Source organism: Pimephales promelas, chromosome 1, assembly GCF_988280905.1.
Source record: "Pimephales promelas chromosome 1, fPimPro1.hap1.1, whole genome shotgun sequence".
Taxonomy (NCBI): Eukaryota; Metazoa; Chordata; class Actinopteri; order Cypriniformes; family Leuciscidae; genus Pimephales; species Pimephales promelas.
Window position 1 is genome coordinate 4,890,196 of NC_142769.1, and position 20,906 is coordinate 4,911,101.

General features: G+C 38.1%; 1 protein-coding gene across 1 annotated transcript; it reads left to right on the forward strand.

Annotated features, from left to right (window-relative positions):
• The first annotated feature begins 6,693 nt into the window (after positions 1 to 6,693).
• On the forward strand, positions 6,694 to 20,640 carry eif4g2a (eukaryotic translation initiation factor 4, gamma 2a). Its single transcript, XM_039690857.2, has 21 exons — positions 6,694 to 6,818; positions 7,648 to 7,756; positions 8,845 to 8,910; positions 12,010 to 12,135; positions 12,365 to 12,467; positions 13,312 to 13,443; positions 13,525 to 13,591; positions 13,673 to 13,824; positions 13,914 to 14,024; positions 14,102 to 14,284; positions 14,427 to 14,565; positions 14,657 to 14,793; positions 14,888 to 14,995; positions 15,776 to 15,904; positions 15,982 to 16,083; positions 16,156 to 16,371; positions 16,443 to 16,701; positions 17,033 to 17,237; positions 17,319 to 17,527; positions 18,734 to 18,855; positions 18,953 to 20,640. The coding sequence occupies exons 8-21, from the start codon at positions 13,741 to 13,743 to the stop codon at positions 19,016 to 19,018; spliced, it is 2,070 nt and encodes a 689-aa protein (XP_039546791.2). The 5' UTR covers positions 6,694 to 6,818; positions 7,648 to 7,756; positions 8,845 to 8,910; positions 12,010 to 12,135; positions 12,365 to 12,467; positions 13,312 to 13,443; positions 13,525 to 13,591; positions 13,673 to 13,740; the 3' UTR covers positions 19,019 to 20,640.
• Positions 20,641 to 20,906: the final 266 nt, after the last annotated feature.

Consider the following 20,906-nt stretch of genomic DNA (forward strand, 5'->3'; position numbering starts at 1 on the left):
ATAATAATTGGATTTTTACTTTAAGAAAGCAAAAACATTGTCATGAAAGTGGACTCTCGTTAAGTACACTTAAGTGGCCTTTTATTTTATTACATTTTACTGAAAAGAGGCTTACATAACTCAAATCACCATCTCAGGCCTGTGGATCTGCTGCCATGGAGCTCTAGTTTGCAAAAAAAATTTAATCATGTGATAAAGCATAGGATTTAATCTTTCACCCATACAGCTGAAGATAAATTATTCATAATGGCAAGCAAGCATTTGAAGTGAGTATAATTCATGTATGCAGCTATGAGTACAATTTATTATGTTTGCATGGAGAGTAACAGCTTTCATGTATCCTAATTGTGTCCATAGTTTCTCCACTTGCAATGTATCTGAGCTCTTTATATCCTGTGCGATGACACAAAAAACCAATAAACCCTTGTCTCTAATTGTATTTATGGGCTTGTAATAGTTTTTCTTTTGTTTTGTTTTTTACTTGATTTAAAGGAAGGTTCATTTTGTAAACATGTTGACAGCATTACTGGAAAAAAATGAATGGCCCATCTCAGTGAATAGCTTCTTGTATCAACCATCTCAGAGACACTCTGAAAGAGCACTACTACAGAAACACAAAATTATACTTTTCAAACTGTAAAAGTGGGCCGTTCATAACATAAATTTAGATAAACAATGTATTTAGTTTGTCTTTAGCATAGATGTGGATGATATATAATTTTGATCAAAAAGAATGACTTGACAATCTTAAAATAACAGATTATTTTTTAAATAATTGGTTTAAATAAGAAAGAGCAGATAAATCAGGAAGGAAAAACATTAAAAAGTCACTGACCCCATCTGCTGGTTAATGTTGATAGTACCTCAGTGCAGCTCAGTTTTTGCAAAATGGTCTTTTGTGGTCTCACACATGCATTGAACATATGGTTAAATAAGTTGGTGCCATCAAAGCAATTTGTAAAAATTACTAAGTAGTAGGCCTATGGCATGTGATTTTCAGTAACACTGTCTACTGTCAATCTGATTTAGAATAGTTGAATTCAGGGGGTTAAAATACATGCTTACATTTTTCCATTGAGGTGTTTACATGAAGCCGGCTTTTCAGTCATCAAATATTTTTGGTTGCATGAATGCCTGGTTCAGATTACACGATTTTAGCCCGCTTTTTGGCACGATCCGTTTGACGGTATCGTGGGGATTCTTAAAAGACAACGGGCGTCGGGACGCAAGATTCGATCGTATAGTGTGTGAAAGTGGGCAACAACATACGTCGCGTCTGCAATGCTCACGACATCATGACAAAAAGTCTAGCATCAATTTTTTTAACGGTCGTCCACGGCGGTTCCGTCACATAAGATTGACCAATAGGAGCACAGAAGCTTTTCCGTACACAACTTTCAAAAATGGTGAAAGGAAAGAGAGACGATGGTGCTAACTTTAAAACTAAAAGTAAAAATATGTAAGAAAACATTTTACCTCAAGTTCTCTTTGGAGGATTGAGCCCATACTGTCCTCTTCAAGCAATCCAGGAACGCGTCCATTGTAGGGTTTTCTTTCTTTCTTTCTTTTTTTTTTTTACTTTTTGAACACAGGACAGCCAATAGGCTTTATGCCGTGCGTCACGTGACCAAACCGGAAAACGGGTCTCATCGCATCCGCTTGTCAGAGAAAGTGTTAATGGCCGTAAGAACTGACTACGATATGGATATTTAAGGTAATTAGCTAACCTAACTAGTTCACTTTGTTATTGGTGTTTTATTCCATTTAAATGTCTAAACATTACTGTGAAGAATAAAAAATATAAAACGTTTAAATATCAATCTGCACATGTGAGGGATATTGGTTATGCTAATCTTTGCTCGCTCCTTTTAAGTTATCTTGAGTAAAACCACAAAAAAAAATCATGAAGCACATACAAAAGACCTGTACCGGAAGCGATGCGACCTGTTTTACAGAGAATGCGGAAGTAAGTTGTGCATAAAGCCACCGCTTCATCCATTGTTTGTTTATGTTCGTTTCCGGAAGTCACTCGCTAATTTCGCCTTCTCGATGACATCACGCGCGTCGTTAAAGACGGCATGCGATGACTGGTCAGGAAGCAACGTGCGTCTTGTCTATGACGCGACAAGATTTTAGGAGTCAAAATCGCATAATCGGACACAGTGACTATCCTAACAGACAAAAAAATTGTGTAATCTGAACCAGGCATAAATGTAGCTAGAAAAAATATGATATGGACGCTGACTGAATCCCCTGAACATAAGGTGAAATCGGGTAAATAGGGCCACATTTTTAATGTAGTCTCATATGGCAAAAATGGTCTCTAATTTAGCTGAAGTCAGCTTAAGTAATTTAGACATTGCTTCAACTGGTACACTATATAGACAATTGGGACTCACACATCTTAATTAGCCTATTGAATGTTTCGATCAGACATTTAAAAACATCTGTGGAAAAAAATGGCTCGATCATTCTGAAGAGTTCAGTGAATTCAAGCATTGTAGTGCCACCTTTACATATATGCTAGATATTCCATGGTCAACCAAGCAGCTGCGTGCAAGCCTCATATCACCAAGTACAATAGCAAGCATTAGATGGAATGTGTAAAGCATGTCGCAACTGAGTGGAAATGTGTTCTCTGGAGTGACGAATCACGAGTCTATGTTTGGCAGTCTGTGTTTAATAATAATAATTTGTTACAATTATATAGCGCTTTTCTGGATACTCAAAATGCTTTAAATGAAAGGGGGAATCTCCTCAACCACCACCAATGTACAGCATCCACCTGGATGATGCGACAGCAGCCATATAGCGCCATAACGCCCACCACACACCAGCTTACTGGTGGAGAGAAGATGAAGCCAATCAGTATATGGCGATGATGATGGACTGAGGCCAAGGGGCAAATTTGGCCAGGGTGCCGGGGTTACACCCCAACTCTTTTTCAAAGGACATCCTGGGATTTTTAATGACGACAGAAAGTCAGGACCTCGGTTTAACGTCTCATTTGAAGGACGGATTGGCGGATGCCAGGAGAACATTTACCTTCCTGACTGCATTGTGCCAACAGTAAGGTTTTGTGGAGGATAATAGTGTTTCAGGGGTGGCGCTTGGCCCATTACTTCCAGTGAATGGAAATCTTAATGCTTTCGCATACCAAGACACTGCCATTTTGGTGCCCTAAGCATAATTCCTTTATGATTTATGATTTATTCCTTTATCCTTTATGATTAACCCCCCTCCCACCCGCCTCTGTGCACAAGTGTCCATAAAGACATGCTTGGATGACTTTAGTGTGAAAGAAGTGAAGAAGTGGACTGGCCGGCACAGAGCCCTAACCTCAACCCCATCGAACACCTTTGGGACTGAACTGGAATGGATTTTGTGAGCGAGGTCTTCTCGTCTAACATCAGTGCCTGACCTCACAAATCCTCTACTCTGGATGAATGGGCGAATATTTCCACAGGAACACTCCAAAAGCTTGTGGAAAGCCTTTCCAGAAGAGTGGAAACTTTTATAGCTGCAAAGAGGGGAACAATTGACCCTTCGCTATAACACGCCCGAAAACTGCCTCTGGACAATCGTGTCTTAGCAACCGTAACTAGGCACGGGAGGTCTGGCAAGCTTTCGAGCGAGGGAAACATGCCGAAGAGTGGTACGTATGGATTGTGCAAATCTAATACCTGGTATCCTAAAAGTTTGGACGGGTAAGTGGAATTTTTTTTCCTTCCCGAAAATCTAAAAGCCAAGGGGAGAAAGGATTGGCGTGATTAAGCAGTGGGAGACCCATTCACAACTAAATGTCGACAGGATTAACAAAAACCCTTATTACTTGAAAATATTGACGATTCTTTGTTCATAATGCATATAGCCTGGTTAAAGGAGAACTCCGGCGCAAAATGAACCTTTGGTCTAATTACACATTGTTACCTAGTCAACCGTTATCTGAGATTTTTTTTCATGATTGCCGAATGTAAATAGTTTTATCTATAAAAACAGTTTAGCCTATAATGCTAGTATAACGCTAGTCTATAGGGCATAGAGTAATGACAAATAAAAATCGCTTTTTATTACCACTAACAAGGCTCAAAATAGCCCCACAGTAACACGGTAGCATAATAAGGATACATTCAAACCGAAGCATTGAGAACTTTGTCAGTGTCCATACCGTTTAATAAGAAGATATTTTATACACACAGTCAACTTTGCGAATACAGGAAGAAGCCATCTTTGAAAAATAGTCTCTACCAGTCGATCTACGAACGCCGATCCAAGTGCGCTGGTGAGATGTGAATAAAGTGATAATGTAAGCGCGAACAGTAGGCAACATGTACAAATTAAAGAGAAGAAAATGGTTCGTGTTTGTGTTTCTTCCAGAAACAATGGACCATATAAGATTCTGCACAGTTCAGCGCACTTGGATCAGCGTTCGTAGATTGACTGGTAAAGACTATATTTTAAAGATGGCTTCTTCCTGTATTCGTGAAGTTGACTGTGTGTATAAAATATCTTCTTATTAAACTGTATGGACACTGACAAAGATCTCAATGCTTCGTTTTGCATGTAGGGACCCTTATTATGCTACCGTGTTACTGTGGGGCTATTTTGAGCCTTGTTAGTGGTAATAAAAAGCGATTTTTATTTGTCATTACTCTATGCCCTATAGACTAGCGTTATACTAGCATTATAGGCTAAACTGTTTTAATAGATAAAACTATTTAGATTCGGCAATCATGAAAAAAAAATCTCAGATAACGGTTGAATAGGTAACAATGTGCAATCATTGTTCAAAGCAGGTTCATTTTGCGCCGGAGTTGTCCTTTAAAACCAGACCATCTGAGTTTGTAACTGAGTTATGGTCTGGCAAAGCTTCACAGACAAATCATTTCCAGAGGGACGTCACCAACGGACGTAGCTCAAATGCCTCAAAGGCACAATTGGCCTTATGCACAGCTGCACTACTTCCTGAACTTAAGCCAGCTCCTTGTTTCCTGTCTGCCATTAATGGTCAAATTGATTAATTCAGGTGTGCCTGACCTCAGTAGTCATGGTAACAATAATCAGACACACCTGAATTAATCAAGTTTGGCCAATAATAGCAGACAGGAAACAAGGAGCTGGCTTAAGTTCAGGAAGTAGTGCAACTGTGCATAAAGTCAATTGGATAGACCTAAAACCAATCAGAGCGCTGAAGGAGATGACGTTTTTTCAGATAAAAAATGACTATTTATCTGATTGGGAATGTCTGACACCGGTGCATACACACTGTAATAGATGTGTCAGCCGCGAAAGCTTGACAGGCATAGCAACAGTAACTAGGGAGGGCGGGGCTTAGCGAAGGGTCAATTCAATATTAATATCATGTGTATTTAGAATGTTGGTGTAATGGTCAGGTGTCACAATACATTTGTCCATAAAGTGTATAGGATCTGTAAACTGCAAAATATTAAAGCCTGATCTGTGTTAGACAGTCAGTAAACTTGGAATTAGTTCTCAACGGCGTGAGTATGTAGAGGGTCCAAATGGCACCGTGGTCTTCCTTGAATCCACACTTTCGTGATGTAATGCTGCTTTGACTGTCAGGTAGAAGTCTGCTGGGGAGCTCGGACTTGGAAGAAGTCCCATTGTAAAGGCCAATTGGTCTATCCCATTACCCACACTTGCGGTCTTGGCCTCTTGAGAACACGTGCACATTGGGGAGTAAGTGCGCAAGACTGTCCCAGGTCTGGAAAATGCCAAAGCTCAGTGCTCTTAATGAACAATAAATCCACACTTTCTCTAATATCGCTTCGGAGTCAGTCCTGTCATTCATCATGAGCACATGTGCCCTAAAAATGCAAGATTTCAAGGGAAACTTTCCAGCGTAAGTTGAATGAATTAGAAATCAAATATAACTTGGTAGTAAAGCATAAAGTGTTGCACATTTTATTGATTAGAATGTGTATTTGGTAAAACATTAGCAGCTGCTTTTGTTTTTAGCACTTAATTAGAAACACTACAATGAGTAAAATGTGATGTCTGTTACACATAGAGACTACTAACAGATATAAAGTGCAAGACCGCAAGTAGGGTATTGAAACAGACCCAAAAACAGGCGTAAACTTCCTGTTTACGTGTAGGCCTTGTTAATTCTCTCACACAAACTACTCATTTCGTATATTAGGCCATCAATGTGTACTTACATTTACGAGTCATTAAATCATGTTTAATTTGGACTTCTCTGTGCATGCTCTTTGAGGTGGACGCCATATGCCTCCATTATGACTGACAGACAAGAACGTTTTGACCTAAAAATATCAAAATTGAAAATACTGTGGTGTGGAAGCAAAGACACCTACATCTTGGATGCCCTTGACGTAAGCTAAAACATCAAAAAGTAATTTCAAAGTGAACTATCTACATGATTCAATGACTCGCTCAAAAGACTCGTCGCCACCTACTGGCGAAACGATAAACTGCAGAAAAAAAGATCATAGAACGAATCTCAGCGGACTCTCTAAAGACTTTGGTGTATCAAAATCCCCACCATCACTTCTCAGCATCCTGATTTTTTTGTCAAGTGTGCAGGTGCAGCGAAACTTGATGATGACGTGCCATCCAGCAAGTTTGACGCGTCCCATGGATAAAGTTGCGGCTGTCCGTGACGTCAGATCACACAGTTCTCCTCCTCACACCGGTGCGGCCAGTTATCTCAAGGCGCACTGTTCTTTAACCATATTATTATTAACGTTTAAATACAAATCGTCTTCTTTTCTCATCTTTTTTCTTTTCCTTTTTGGTAACCCAACATCATCAAAGCTGAAGTTCTTTTAGAAAAGGTAAGTTTTTTTCTGATTTACATTAGCCAGTGGGTTGCTTCTGTAAAATGGCTCCGATGGCTCTCCTGTTCTTGCTTTCTACCTTTACTAGACTATAACTACTCGCAGTCAGTTATCCAGGTGAACTGACCGCAGTTGCTGGGTTAAACCTAGAGGTTTAGTGCTGTAGTGAGATACTGTGTGTTTATATGTAAATTGTTTGGCTGTACCGACCCGCTTTATTGTTGCTTATGAGAAAATGGCGTCTGGTTATTAAATCAGCTGTTCTCTCGCACCACCCTGCCGGTAAACCCCACATTTGACCATTAACCGGCGTATATTTTAACACCAAGTGATCCCTTATCAAACTTGATGCCTGGTTTAAGTTTCCACTTGTTTATTGTGCTGACTTTAAACGATGGAAACCTGTTTTCTTGTGTGTGTGATAATTAGCCTCAATGCTAATGGCACGAGAAGAGCTCTATGACAACAACTCTGTGTGATTTCAATACTCTATCATCATCATCAACGTCGTCATAAAATGTTAATTATTTTACCACTCAGATGCCGTCTTTTCTTAATTGATCATTAACCTGTAAGTAAACACAAATATAATACCGCTCAAATGTGTTGTTTAATAAATCAAGGGTCTTTTGTGAAATCTGAGCTCATGGCAGAGGCCTTGGGCTTTGTTCAGATTTGATGGCAGTTCATTTCTTTTCATTTATCCTCGTGTTTTTTCCACAAGAACCCTGTTTAATCTCTGATACGTTTTAGTTGATGTTCAATGCGTGTCATTTTCCTTTATCGTGTAAATCCTAATAAATAAAGTGTTTTTTTCCTCTCCTAGGCCGTGTTTCTACACCCCCACCCTTTCACTCATTCTTTTTGAGGATCTTTCATTGTCAAGCCGCCAAAGTGGAGAGTGTGATTGCAGAGGGGGGTGCTTCTCGTTTCAGGTACAAATTTCACTTGATTTGCATGGACCTTGTGCCATTTGTGAAGACTGTTAATTTAGCTAAAGTTAAATTAGGAAAGAAATTAAGCTGAGAACATATTCACATTTATTTGTATTGTGTTTTTTACAAAACATAATTTCAAACAGCTTTACAGAAAACGCATGCGTCTAAATTACAGTTTAGAGTGGTCTGTTATCAGAGATGACTGTTCAAGTTATACATTTCAGAAATGTACATACAAATCACGCAGTTAAAGGAGTAGTTCACTTTTAAAACTTTTACAGAAAATGTACTCACCTCCATGTCATCCAAGATTTCCATGTCATTCTTTCTTCAGTCAAAAAGAAATTAAGGTTTTTGAGGAAAACCAGGATTTTTCTCCATATAATGGACTTCATATAATGGTCGCTCATTTAAAAAAAAAAAAATAAATAAAGTTTATTTTTTATAAGCTCACATGCTCGCCTTGCTCTGTTCTGTGATGCGCGTTTGTGACTCTCCTATTCAAACTCGTTCATCAAAACGAACGAGTCTTTTCCCGACTCAACTCGTTCGTTGAATGAACCAAATGACACGAAAAAAAGAACAGTTTGAACAGGAGTCGCAATTGAGCTTATAAATATTAAATTTAGTTTTTTTTGTTTTGTTTTTTTAAATGAGCAATCGTTTCGCTTGATAAGACCCTTATTCATCGTCTGGAATCGTTTAAAGCCCTTTGAACAGTTTGCACTGAAACTGTCTTTTGGACCTAGAGCCGTTTGGTTCCCGTTGAAGTCCATTATATGGAGAAAAATCCTGGAATGTTTTCATTAAAAACCTTAATTTCTTTTTAATTGAAGAAAGAATGACATGGACATCTTGGATGACATGGGGGTGAGTAAATTATCTGCAAAAGTTGTTTTTTTAAATTGAATTACTCCTTTAACTAACGATATGTTAATTTAAGCAAAGATTGTTAACAAAGATTAGAATATATATAAATTGTAGCATAACATGTACCTCATACAGCTTCCTGGGGGTGTGGGGTATAAGGATTTAATTATAATTTCAATGAAAATCCCTTTCAACCCCAATTTTCACTTTTATAGTGCTTCTTCGGCCGGAGGAGGAGGTAGGGGTGCACCTCAGCACTATCCCAAGTCTGTCGGCAACAGGTTAGTTTGAACCATGTAAACTTGGTTTTATATGGAAGTGATTGTCCTGTAGACATTGGCTATGCTTCCATCCACATGTTTTTATGCGCATTTTGGGATATCACATAAAAAATAAACTGCTTGAAGAAGATGCCTGAAAAGACATGTGCATGAAAAAAAACATATAGACCATTTCACAAGATGTAAACAACACTGGTCCAGAAGCACTTCCTGTTTCAGTTTTTTAACACTACATAAAAGCTGGGATAAAATACAACCAACAAAACATTTAAAACTGAATCAAAAAGTTAAACAAACATCTTTAAGATGTTTTCTTTACATGTGAAATAAAGAAAACAGTTACAAACTGAAACAGGAAGTGTTTCTGGACCAGTGTTTACATCTTGTGAAATGGTCTATACACTCGTTTGAGTCGGATATATTTATTTGATTAGAAAACATCCGCATAAACTACAATGGAAACACAACGGAATAAATCCTTTAAAAAAAAATTGGACTGCATAACTGGATTAACTAGTGGACTTGAAATGCTGGTTTGGTCATTCTAAAAAGCGAACATTCTAAAAAGTGGTTTGGTATGTATAATTACTCTGACGTAACAAAAAGAGATGGAACCCGTTGTAATCAGCGACGCGACACCACAAATGTCCTACAGTAAACTCGTACAACTGACACAAAGAACAAATGGATTTGTCGCTTTGTCACGTCCAGTGTAGACAGCCTCGAGCTGTTACAGCACATTGCGACTCAACAACTGTCACTTCCAGTGTAGAGACAGTCAGAGACCTTTGTGTTTTTACTGAGATGGTGATTTACATCTATAATGGTGCCAGATTTACGTTCGCCACCGGTCGATGAACAGTTTGAACTAATTTCCTAGTAAACAAATAATTTGTTTGGACAAATCATCACTTATGTCGGGGAAACAATTTAACTTTGAAAAGCTTCGCCTCTGCATCAGTGCCCATCAATTACACCAGTGGTATTTACTGGAGATTGTCAGATTCACTGACTACTGCCAGCAATGATTAACTGCATAAGACAAACGTTTTACTGAGGTATTTTCATAAATAAGATTGCTTAATTTGAAATCAGCATTAAACCAATAATGACAATGTGGTATTCGAGTAAAAATAATTTATTCATTAACTAATTATATAAATGATTTATTCATTAATAATTATTATTTTTCAAAATTCATGGGCCTTCGTAATCTTTAAACAAAATAACTTCCCCTTCCAATGACGTTTCTGATGTTACTGGCGCAAAGGTGAGACCGTAAACTTCCCTCACTTGAAATCACAGCAATAGCAAACAATTTCTGATTGACAATCAAATCCCACCCTTTTCTCATTCTGGAAGCTGCTTTACTCGTGTTGAAAGAAAAAAAAAGATTATCAAACTTTTTTCATCCCAAGTTGAAAGTGTCTTTATTATGCTTTTTCAGTTAACTGATAGCACACGTACATCACAAAGACGTCTATTTGATGTGTGCGTTTACATCTGGAAGACGTGTTATTTAAATAATAAACGTTTCCCAAATAGCACAAGTCTATTTGATGTGATGTTTACATCTGGAAGACGTATTTTTAAGAGTGTTTGCTCTTCTGCAATACGTCAATAGGTCGTTTCCTGTCAGATGTCAAATAGACGTTTAGATGTCAGTTTAACATGCATTCTAAATCATTACATCTTAAAGACATCTTCTAAACATCTATTTGACATCTGACAGGAAACGTTTTGTAGATGTATTGCAGATGAGCAAACGCTTTTAAAAATGCGTCTTCCAGATGTAAAAATCACATCAAATAGACTTGTGCTCATCTGTAATACGTCTATAGGATGTTTCCTGTCAGATGTCAAATAGAGGTTTAGAAAATGTCTTAAGACGTAATGATTTAGAATGCGTGTTAAACTAACGTCTATTTGACATCTGACAGGAAACGTTTTGTAGATGTATTGCAGATGAGCAAACACTTTTAAAAATACGTCTTCCAGATGTAAAAATCACATCAAATAGACTTGTGCTATCTAGGTGCTCATCTGCAAGACGTCTATAGGATGTTTCCTGTCAGATGTCAAATAGAGGTTTAGAAAATGTCTTAAGACGTAATGATTTAGAATGCGTGTTAAACTAACGTCTATTTGACATCTGACAGGAAACGTCCTATAGACCAGTGTTTCCCAACCCGGTTCCTGGCGGCACACCAACACTGCGTGTTTTCTTTGTCTCCCTAATCAAACACACCCGATTCAACCCATCAGCTCATTAACCCACCTGATTATAAGCTGATGGGTTGAATCGGGTGTGTTTGATAAGGGAGACAAAGAATACACGCAGTGTTGGTGTGCCGCCAGGAACAGGGTTGGGAAACACTGCTATGGACATATCGCAGATGAGCAAACACTCTTAAAAATGCGTCTTCCAGATGTAAAAATCACGTCAAATAGACTTGCGCTATCTGGGTTGTGAATGTAAATTGGCAAAGTTTCTACGAACAAGGTGTACAATAAATGGAGTTATTGTCTTCCAGTCTTACTTCCTGCATAGGTTCGTAACATATAATGCCCGCCTATGCTCTTCACTGGTTGCTCTTGAACGAAGTCTACTTGGGCTTGAATTAATATGATAAAACCACTGTGTTCCACTGTGTATGCAAGGAAGAGCTGAAATTCAGATATGGTAATGGGCGATTATTTTTTAAAACGTGCTGTAAGTGGTAGACCAATCCCAACAAACTGGGTCATCTGACCAATCAGAGTGGATGATGCTCTCGGAAAGCCTGGTTTTAGAGACACTGATGAGACTGCAATGTATATAATGAGAGAATGATGCATATAAACTATATAATGAAAAATTAGGGACTTTTAAAATGGAATAATGTCTTGTTTATTTAAAAGTCTAAACATTATTAGGAGCTTGTGAGGTAAAATGGTGTCGACCCCCATGTGATAAAATATTATAGAAGGCATTTAATTGAGCCAATCTGAAAGTTAATCTACTTTAAGACAAAGATATTTTAGTACTGATGTTTTATGTCTGACATTACTAAGTCATCGAAGCCTTTTCATAACATTAAACGTGGCATTGTTTTCTAGCGAGTTCCTGGGGAAAACCCCAGGGCTTAGCGTTCAGAGATGGGTTCCTTCACGAAGCACTAGACGAGATGTCAACTCCTCCAACGAAAAAGAACGACACGATGCAATCTTCAGAAAAGTGAGAGGGTAAGGCACTGAAATGAATCACTTCATTCACCACTGCAGAGATTCAGTAGCGTTTGCCCTGATTTACCTTTCAAGAATGATGTATTACACTACAGAAAGCAGAATGCGCTCCCTAGTCCTTCTCTAGACGTGTATAAAGATAAGCGTCTTGCATACTTGAATTGGCTTTTAAATACTATTTGCAGCAAAAGTTAGTGAAGAACTGACCGTTTTGCTTCTGTCTTTCTAGCATACTTAATAAACTGACCCCTGAAAAGTTTGACAAGCTATGCCTTGAGCTCCTGAATGTGGGCGTAGATTCAAAGCTCGTCCTCAAAGGAATCATCTTGCTGGTGAGGATTTTGTTCATTTCTACATGTAGACTAGTTAAAGGAGTAGTTCACTTTTAAAAAACTTTTGCTGATAATTTACTCAGCCCCATGTCATCCAAGATGTCCATGTCTTTCTTTCTTCAGTGGAAAAGAAATTAATGTTTTTGATAAAGACATTCCAGGATGGACTTCAGTGGGAACCAAACGGTTCAAGGTCAAGCAGTGCAGCTTCAAAGGGCTTTAAACGACACCAGATGATGAATAAGGGTCTTATCTAGCAAAACGATCAGTCATTTAAAAAATAAATAAATAAGTTTAAGTTTTATAAGCACAAATGCTCGTCTTGCTCTGTTCTGTGATGAGCGTTCGTGACTCCTGTTCGAACTCGTTCATCAAAATGAACATATCTTTTTTTCGAGTCCTGACTCGAAGGGTTCTATATAAGACCCTTATTCATCGTCTGGTGTCGTTTAAAGCCCTTTGAAGCTGCACTGAAACTCTCATTTGGACCTTGAACCGTTTGGTTCCCAATGCAGTTTATTATATGGAGAAAATCCTGGAATGTTTTCATCAAAAATCTTAATTTCTTTTTGACTAAAGAAAGAAGTGGACATCTTGGGTGACATGGGGGTGAGTAAATTATCAGCAAGTTTTTTTAAAAGTGAGCTACAACTTTAAGTAAACTGTTTTTCCAAGCAATTCAACTAAACCATTTGTAATAAAGAAACTAAGACAAGTCATCGTAATAGCATTAATATGATTGAACATGGCTGGTCGGTTTGGCTGCATTTTATTGTTTGAAGTTGCTTACATAAAAGACAAATGCTTTCAAATGATGACTTTTCTTCTTGTTCGCTTCAACTAGATTGTAGACAAAGCCCTCGAAGAGCCAAAGTATAGTTCGCTATATGCTCAGCTATGTCTGCGTCTGGCAGAGGATGCTCCAAACTTTGACGGCCCATCAACCGAGATCCAAACATCACAAAAACAGAGCACTGTAAGAGTTTCTTTATTCATTAGCAAGAGGCTTGTACCTTTATGGGTACATTTATTTCACTATTTCCCCATGCTCTTACAGACATTCAGGAGACTTCTGATTTCCAAACTTCAAGATGAATTTGAAAACCGCACCAGAAATGTTGACAGTAAGTAGTGGAGGTGCTGACATTATGCCTGCAGCTGTGCTAAATTGCCAGATATTTACGTATGTTTTTTTTTTTTTTAAGTCTATGATAAAAACGACACCCCTCTCACCTCTGAGGAGGAGGAGCAGCGCGCCATCGCCAAGATCAAAATGCTTGGCAACATCAAATTCATCGGAGAACTTGGCAAACTCGATCTCATTCATGAGTCTATCCTTCATAAATGCATCAAAACAGTGAGTTATCCACAAATCCTCCGTTTAAATAGCCGTCGTCTACTTGGTTTCCATCCTAATGTTGCTACTTATGAAAACTCTAATTAAAGCTTCTGGAAAAGAAGAAAAGAGTCCAACTTAAGGATATGGGGGAGGATTTGGAGTGCCTCTGTCAGATAATGAGAACTGTGGGGCCAAGACTAGATCATGACAAGGCCAAGGTAAGCTGCTTTTAGTTTCCCAGGGCTTTGAATAGGTTAAGACGCATGTATTTCCTTAACACCCCTTTCTTCCGTAGTCTTTAATGGATCAGTACTTTGGCCGTATGCGATCCTTAATGAACAACAAGGACTTGCCTGCTAGGATTCGTTTCCTGCTTCAGGATACTGTGGAGTTGCGAGAGAACAACTGGGTGCCTCGGAAAGCTTTCATTGATAATGGACCTAAGACTATCAACCAGATCCGTCAGGATGCTGTAAAGGTGAGTTTGGGATGTGTTTCAAAGCAATATTGCTCGTATCAGAATATGATTCCAAGAAATTTATGGAAAATTCCCAATCCTCACAGTGAGCCTGCTTGCTTAATTGTTTGTTTTTTTTTCTCTCTCTCTCCGTCTTCCTCAGGATTTGGGTGTTTTTATTCCACAGATGACTCAAGGAATAAGAACGGACTTTTTTCAAGAAAGCCATTTCTTGCAGACGAGAATAAAGCCTGATCGAGAGACTCTTGGGGGATTAGCGGATATGTTTGGGCAGATGCCAGGTATGTCCTGTAGTGCGTTGACATTTCTGGGACAGGTGGTGCATGACTGGATTTCATGGCGAGCTTAATAACTCCGTTGTCTGGTTGTTAGGCGGTGGGATTGGAACTGGCCCCGGGGTCATTCAGGACAGGTATTCCCCCACCATGGGCCGTCGCACAAACCCTCTTTTCAATGGGCATGGTGGTCACATGGCCCCTGCACCCCAGCCTTTCTTGAAATCCAACCAGGTAAATGCCAATCTACCAAGGAACTGATGTTTCGAGGCATCGAAATATTAGTGTGACGAGTCTTTTTATCCCTCCTTTTTTGTTTTATTCAAAGGGGCAGAATCCGCTTTTCCAGAACCAGACTCATTCATCTCAACAGCAAGTTCAGTCCAAGGATATGCCACCACGTTTTATTAAGAAAGGACAGCTGAATGCTGATGAGGTATAGAGCACGACCGATAAAGGATTTTGGAAGCCGATACCGATACAAATATTTGTTGGTTTTAAAATCCGATATTCCGATATATCGGCCGATATTTTTTTTATTTCAGAAACGATAAGAGATGATGTGTGTCATTGCTATAACTATCATGCGCTATTAAAGAAATATTCAGTCACATTGTCAAAAGTTAAAAGGACAGTCAGTCAACTACACTGTAACAATGTAACTATTATTAGCTAATTCCGCTTCACTCTCGGGTTATTTAACGGCAGCAAAACTGGACATGATAGTCAGTATAGTCAATGACTGTGTAGATTGCCCTTTGGTGGACAACCTCTACAACACCAACACTCATGACATGGTTCAAGCGAGTTTCCGTTTTTATTTTATTTTTGAAATATTCATTTATCGGCCATTATAACTGCCGATACCGATAGTTTGGAAAATGCCTAATATCGGCCTGCCGATATATCGGTCTGGCTCTGAGGTATGAATGTAATGTAATTGTCATAAATGGCAATGTTTTTATTAGTTTACACCAATATCAGTGTGTTGGGTACAAAAAGTCTAGACTTTGTAGCATATCAAGTCACAAAGCTTATACAAATTACAGAATGGTAGCTGCGCTACAAATAATGTTCAGCTGAAAGTAGCATTCACTAAAAGAACTAGGAAGATTGATTAAAAAGGAACCGATATTGTCAGCCCAGCACTTGCGTCCATGCAGCTGATGTGTACCTCTTGTAGTGTGGGTTTAATTTTAATTTCATTGCGTTTCAGATTAGCTTGAGGCCTGCTCAGTCATTCATCTTGAACAAAAACCAAATGCCAAAGTTGCAGCCGCAGATACCTACCATGATTCCTCCTAGTGCTCAACCTCCACGCACATCCACACCTCCTCTGGGACAGGTAAGGAGAGCTACATTTCACTTGGAAAATGTTGTCTTCATTTTAAAGGTGTGTTTAACTCTTTCGGTTGTTTGCAGCCACCGCAACTTGGCCTGAAAACCAACCCGCCTCCAATTCAGGAGAAGCCACAGAAGACGACCAAGAAGCCACCTCCTGCTGAGGAACTGCTTAAGATGACTGTACGTACTTTTCAATTCATTAATGAAAGGGTTCACTGAAATTTTGATGCATGTGTGTCTTTGACTTGGCAGGAAGCTGTTGTGACCACTTACCTGAGCAGCAAAAACATGAACGACGCGGTGAACAGTGTGCGAGAGATGAGGGCTCCCAAGCACTTCCTGCCTGAGATGTTGAGTAAGATGATCATGTGCTCACTGGAGAACCCAGATGAGGACCGAGAGCATGTCAGCACTCTGATCAACACGCTCCGCATGGAGGGACTGGTCACAGGGGAGAACTTTATGCAGGTTTGTGTATGCACAATGACATTTGCCCTCAATTTGGACTCTTCCTTGACTTAAATGACGTGTTTTTACAGGCTTTCCTCAATGTTCTGGACCACTGTCCTAAGATCGAGTTGGATGTCCCCTTGGTGAAATCTTACCTGGCTCAGTTTGCCGCCCGGGCGATCATCGCTGAACTCGTGAGCATGGCAGAGTTGGCCCACCCACTGGAGAACGGCAACCACTTCCCGCTTTTCCTCCTCTGCTTGCAGCAAATGGCCAAGCTGAAAGATCGGGAGTGGTTGACCGACCTGTTTCAACTGAGCAAGGTCAACATGCAGAAGATGCTGCCAGGTTGGTGCCCTGTATGGAAATGACTAACAATGAGCAAAACATTTCTTAGAGGATTTATTGATCTTTGTACGTTAGTTCATGATAATACAACTGTTCATGTCAGCCCAGGTTCATTTAAATATTAACAAATAGAGCCAGACCGATAAAGGATTTTCAAGGCCGATACCGATACAAATATTTGTTGGTTTTAAAATCCGATATATCTGCCGATATTATTATTATTTTTATTTCGATGATTAGTCGATTATTCGTTAGATTAATCGCTTACCAAAATAATCGTTGGTTGCAGCTCATAGCCCTAGACTCATGTTCATTTCCCATATTCACACAGAAATCGATCAAAACAAAGATCGCATGTTGGAGATTCTGGAGGGAAAGAGCCTGAGCTTCTTGTTCCCTCTCATGAAGCTGGAGAAGGAGTTGCTGAAGCAGATCAAAGCCGACCCTGCCCCGCAAACCATCTACAAGTGGATCAAGGACAACATTTCTCTGAAACTGCACACTGATAAGGGTTTCGTTAACATTCTGATGACCAGGTATGATGATGGACCTGCCATTCTGTAACCATGATACTTAATTCTGTGTACCCTGGATTAACAACCCCCAAACTCTTCTAGCTTTTTGCAGTACATCTTCCATGAGATGTATTCCACTGAAGAAGAAGAGCAGTTATCTTCACCTACGAAAGAGCAGCTGGACCAGGAGAAGCAGCTGCTACTTGCCTTCAAACCGGTGATGCAAAAATTCTTGCATGATCACGTGGACCTGCAAGTCAGCGCACTCTATGCCCTGCAAGTCCACTGCAACGCCCACGCTTTCCCTAAAGGTGCGTCTAATGCTGACTTGAAAGACTGAGACATGGAGGAATCTCTATTTATGTTTTTAGATTTTTTTTTTTTATTTATTTCAAGATTTTTTTTTTTGTGTGCATATTTTATAAAATAGAAAAATGATTTAAATGTTTATTTACATTAGGTGTTTGTTTTTAATTTCAATTAGTATTTGTTTTAAGTGTGTGTGTGTGTGTGTATTTTATATATATATATATATATATATATATATATATATATATATATATATATTTCATGTTTTATTTTAAAGTAATAAAAACTATTAATTGCGATTAATCGCATCCAGAATAAGTTTGTGTTTACATAATATATGTGGGTGCACTGTGTATAATTATTTTGTGTGTGTGTGTGTGTATATATATATATATATATATATATATAAATACACACACATGCATGTATATTTAAGGAAAAAATATTATTTATATATAAACTTTTTATATTTATATAAATTAATAGACCGTGCACCCAAATATTTTATATAAACAAAACTTTTATTTTGGATGCGATTAATCATTTGTCAGCCGTAAAAGTAAATATAGAGCATAGGGCTGTCAAACGATTAATCGCATCCAAAATAAAAGTTTTGTTTATATAATATATTTGGGTGCAATGTTTAAATATATAAATATATATATAAATACACACACATGCATGTATATTTAAGGAAAAAAATATTATTTATATATAAAATTTTTATATTTATATAAATTAATAGACAGTGCACCCAAATATTTTATATAAACAACTTTTATTTTGGATGCGATTAATCGTTTGTCAGCCGTAAAAATAAATATAGAGAATAGGGCTGTCAAACGATTAATCGCATCCAAAATAAAAGTTTTGTTTATATAATATATTTGGGTGCAATGTGTAAATGTATATTTATTTATTGATTTATATTTATATATATATATATATATATATATATATATATATATATATATATATATATTTATATAATGTATATATATTTTATTATACATATATATATATTTGTTATAAAGTACTTTTTTTTTTAGTTTGTTAATAAAGTCCGTTCGTATGTGGTATCTTTTTATTTTATTACAGAATGATAGTGGTTGTAACTCATTGGTCTAAAGGTGTGTGTGAGCCTGAGAGGTTTGAAGTAATGAGAGGAAATGCTCGTCTTGTTTTTGAATCGTCTCTCATCTCCTCAGGAATGTTACTGCGCTACTTTGTCAACTTTTATGATATGGAGATAATTGAAGAAGAGGCCTTCCTAGCATGGAAAGAAGATATTACCCAGGAGTTTCCAGGGAAAGGAAAAGCATTGTTTCAGGTAAAGCACAACACGATTATCCTATCGATAGCAGTAGGAAGACTCTTCCATCGGAAGACTCGCCATTTCCATGATCATCTTTGCTTTTGCTGTTTAGGTCAACCAGTGGCTCACTTGGCTGGAGACCGCAGAAGAGGAAGAGTCTGAAGAGGAAGCTGACTAAAGAACCAGCCAAAGCCTTGATGTGCGTCATCTCTCCCGTTTAGTTTCACCATCTCCTCTTTCACTTGTATTAACCGCCGCACTGCTGTTTTCTGCAGTGTCAAGCCAACGTATTACGTCACGCTTCTCTTTGACCTCATCGTGTAAAGCATGCAATGACTAAGAACCACCTCGGATAAATGGTATTAACAGCTTTTTTATATATATATACATTTTGCTTTTAAGAACATGCATTTGCAAGAGCCTTTTCAGCACAAAAATATAGAAATGCACTTTTGCTCAGTGTCATATTTTGAGTTACTGCAATATTCACTTGTGTTTGTTACAAAGAATCCTCAGTCATCATTGGTTACCATCAATGCTTTGTTTATACCTCACTGTAGTGGGCGTAATATGCGGTGTGTGTTGGAGTCAAATGAAAACTCTCCAGGTCTGCAAGGTGCTTGAGTCTGAAAAATTGTTTACTCTCCAGGTGTTATGATTGTTAAATGTCATGTTTTTTTTTTTGTCCCCTTCCCTCGATGTCTTATAATAATGAACAAAGCCATGTGGGAGAGATGAAATTATGCGGCCTTTTTTTAAATCGTGTTTTTTTTTTTTCCTCAACAATGTTCGTCCCCTCCACTACTTGTCAAGCTGATACTTGAATTATTATTTTTTTCTTTACAGCATGTTCAGGGATTACCAAACACAGCCTGTTTAGATGCGACAATTTGATCCGAACAGAAATGTGTCTTTTTTTTTTTTTTTTTAATGTGTTTTAATTGGTAAAATAAAGATGGAACAAGATGAGAAATTTGTTACGGATGTTCAATTTACGAATCGCTATTTAACAACCTAATGTTTTCCCATGATGTCTATGGATAGTATACATATTTATTTGATCATGAGGGGGAAGTCGAAGCTTTATCGTTAGGTAGGACAACAAATGGTGACCCGCTCGTGGCATCTGTACAATGATTTGCTGTTTCAAGTGTTACTGTAAAGGTGCAAGAGCTCAGAATGTTCAATGTACCACTGTTGCTTTCAATAAAGTTACACACCAGCGTTTATTTGGCCTTATTTTAATGTGTGTTTGGGCGTGGATATGTGGAACAATGAACTTTTGTCATCAACTGAAGGTCAAAAAAAATAATTGGTGACTTGGAAGTGGAAAATGCATTTTACTTTTGTTCTGGATGAAAGTTATGAGGATAAATATTACGTTTATAAGTGACATCGCTACTGGCCTCAATGTTCAGTTCATATTCATGTGCTCAATTCCAGAGCTTTTGAACACAGTTCTGCGTTTACCCGAATATCAACTGAATTCATACTGTCACAACTTTTGTAAATCTGAAAATGTATGTTTCTGTATTCAGGAGTGACCTATAAACAATGCTTGGAATCCCTAATTGGAAATGCAATGTAAGATGATGTTATGGTTGCAAGTCTATATGAGACGACCTATAAATAATGCTTTATGTACGTTTTCTAAAGATGTTCATTTTTATCTTGTTTTTCTGTAGTTCTTATGTATCTTTCTCATTCGTATTGTGCAATGCTTTTAATAGTTAGGCTATTATTGTATTATTGATGCCATGTTGGAAACATTTTCTAATAAAGTATGAGGGGGAAAAGGCACGCTGGCAGATTACTTTTTTTTTGCTTTCAATTGTTTAAAAAAAAATTGAGCTTTCTATTTATCAAAGAATCCTGAAAAATGTATACTAGCACCATGTTTGCAACATTGATACCAAAATTAAAAGGGTTAGTTCACCCAAAAATGAAAATTCTGTCAGTATTTACTCACCCCCATGGTGTTACAACCCCGTAAGACCTTCGTTCATCTTCGGAACACAAATTAAGATATTAAGATCGCTCCTGCATACAGTCCTCTTGCTGTCCAC

Coding starts and splice junctions, on each gene's coding strand:
- eif4g2a (XM_039690857.2), top strand. CDS start 13,741: ATGCTTGGCAACATCAAATTCATCGGAGAACTTGGCAAACTCGATCTC. Junction 13,825..13,913: donor TTCATAAATGCATCAAAACA/GTGAGTTATCCA, acceptor CTCTAATTAAAG/CTTCTGGAAAAGAAGAAAAG. Junction 16,372..16,442: donor CAGGGGAGAACTTTATGCAG/GTTTGTGTATGC, acceptor GTGTTTTTACAG/GCTTTCCTCAATGTTCTGGA.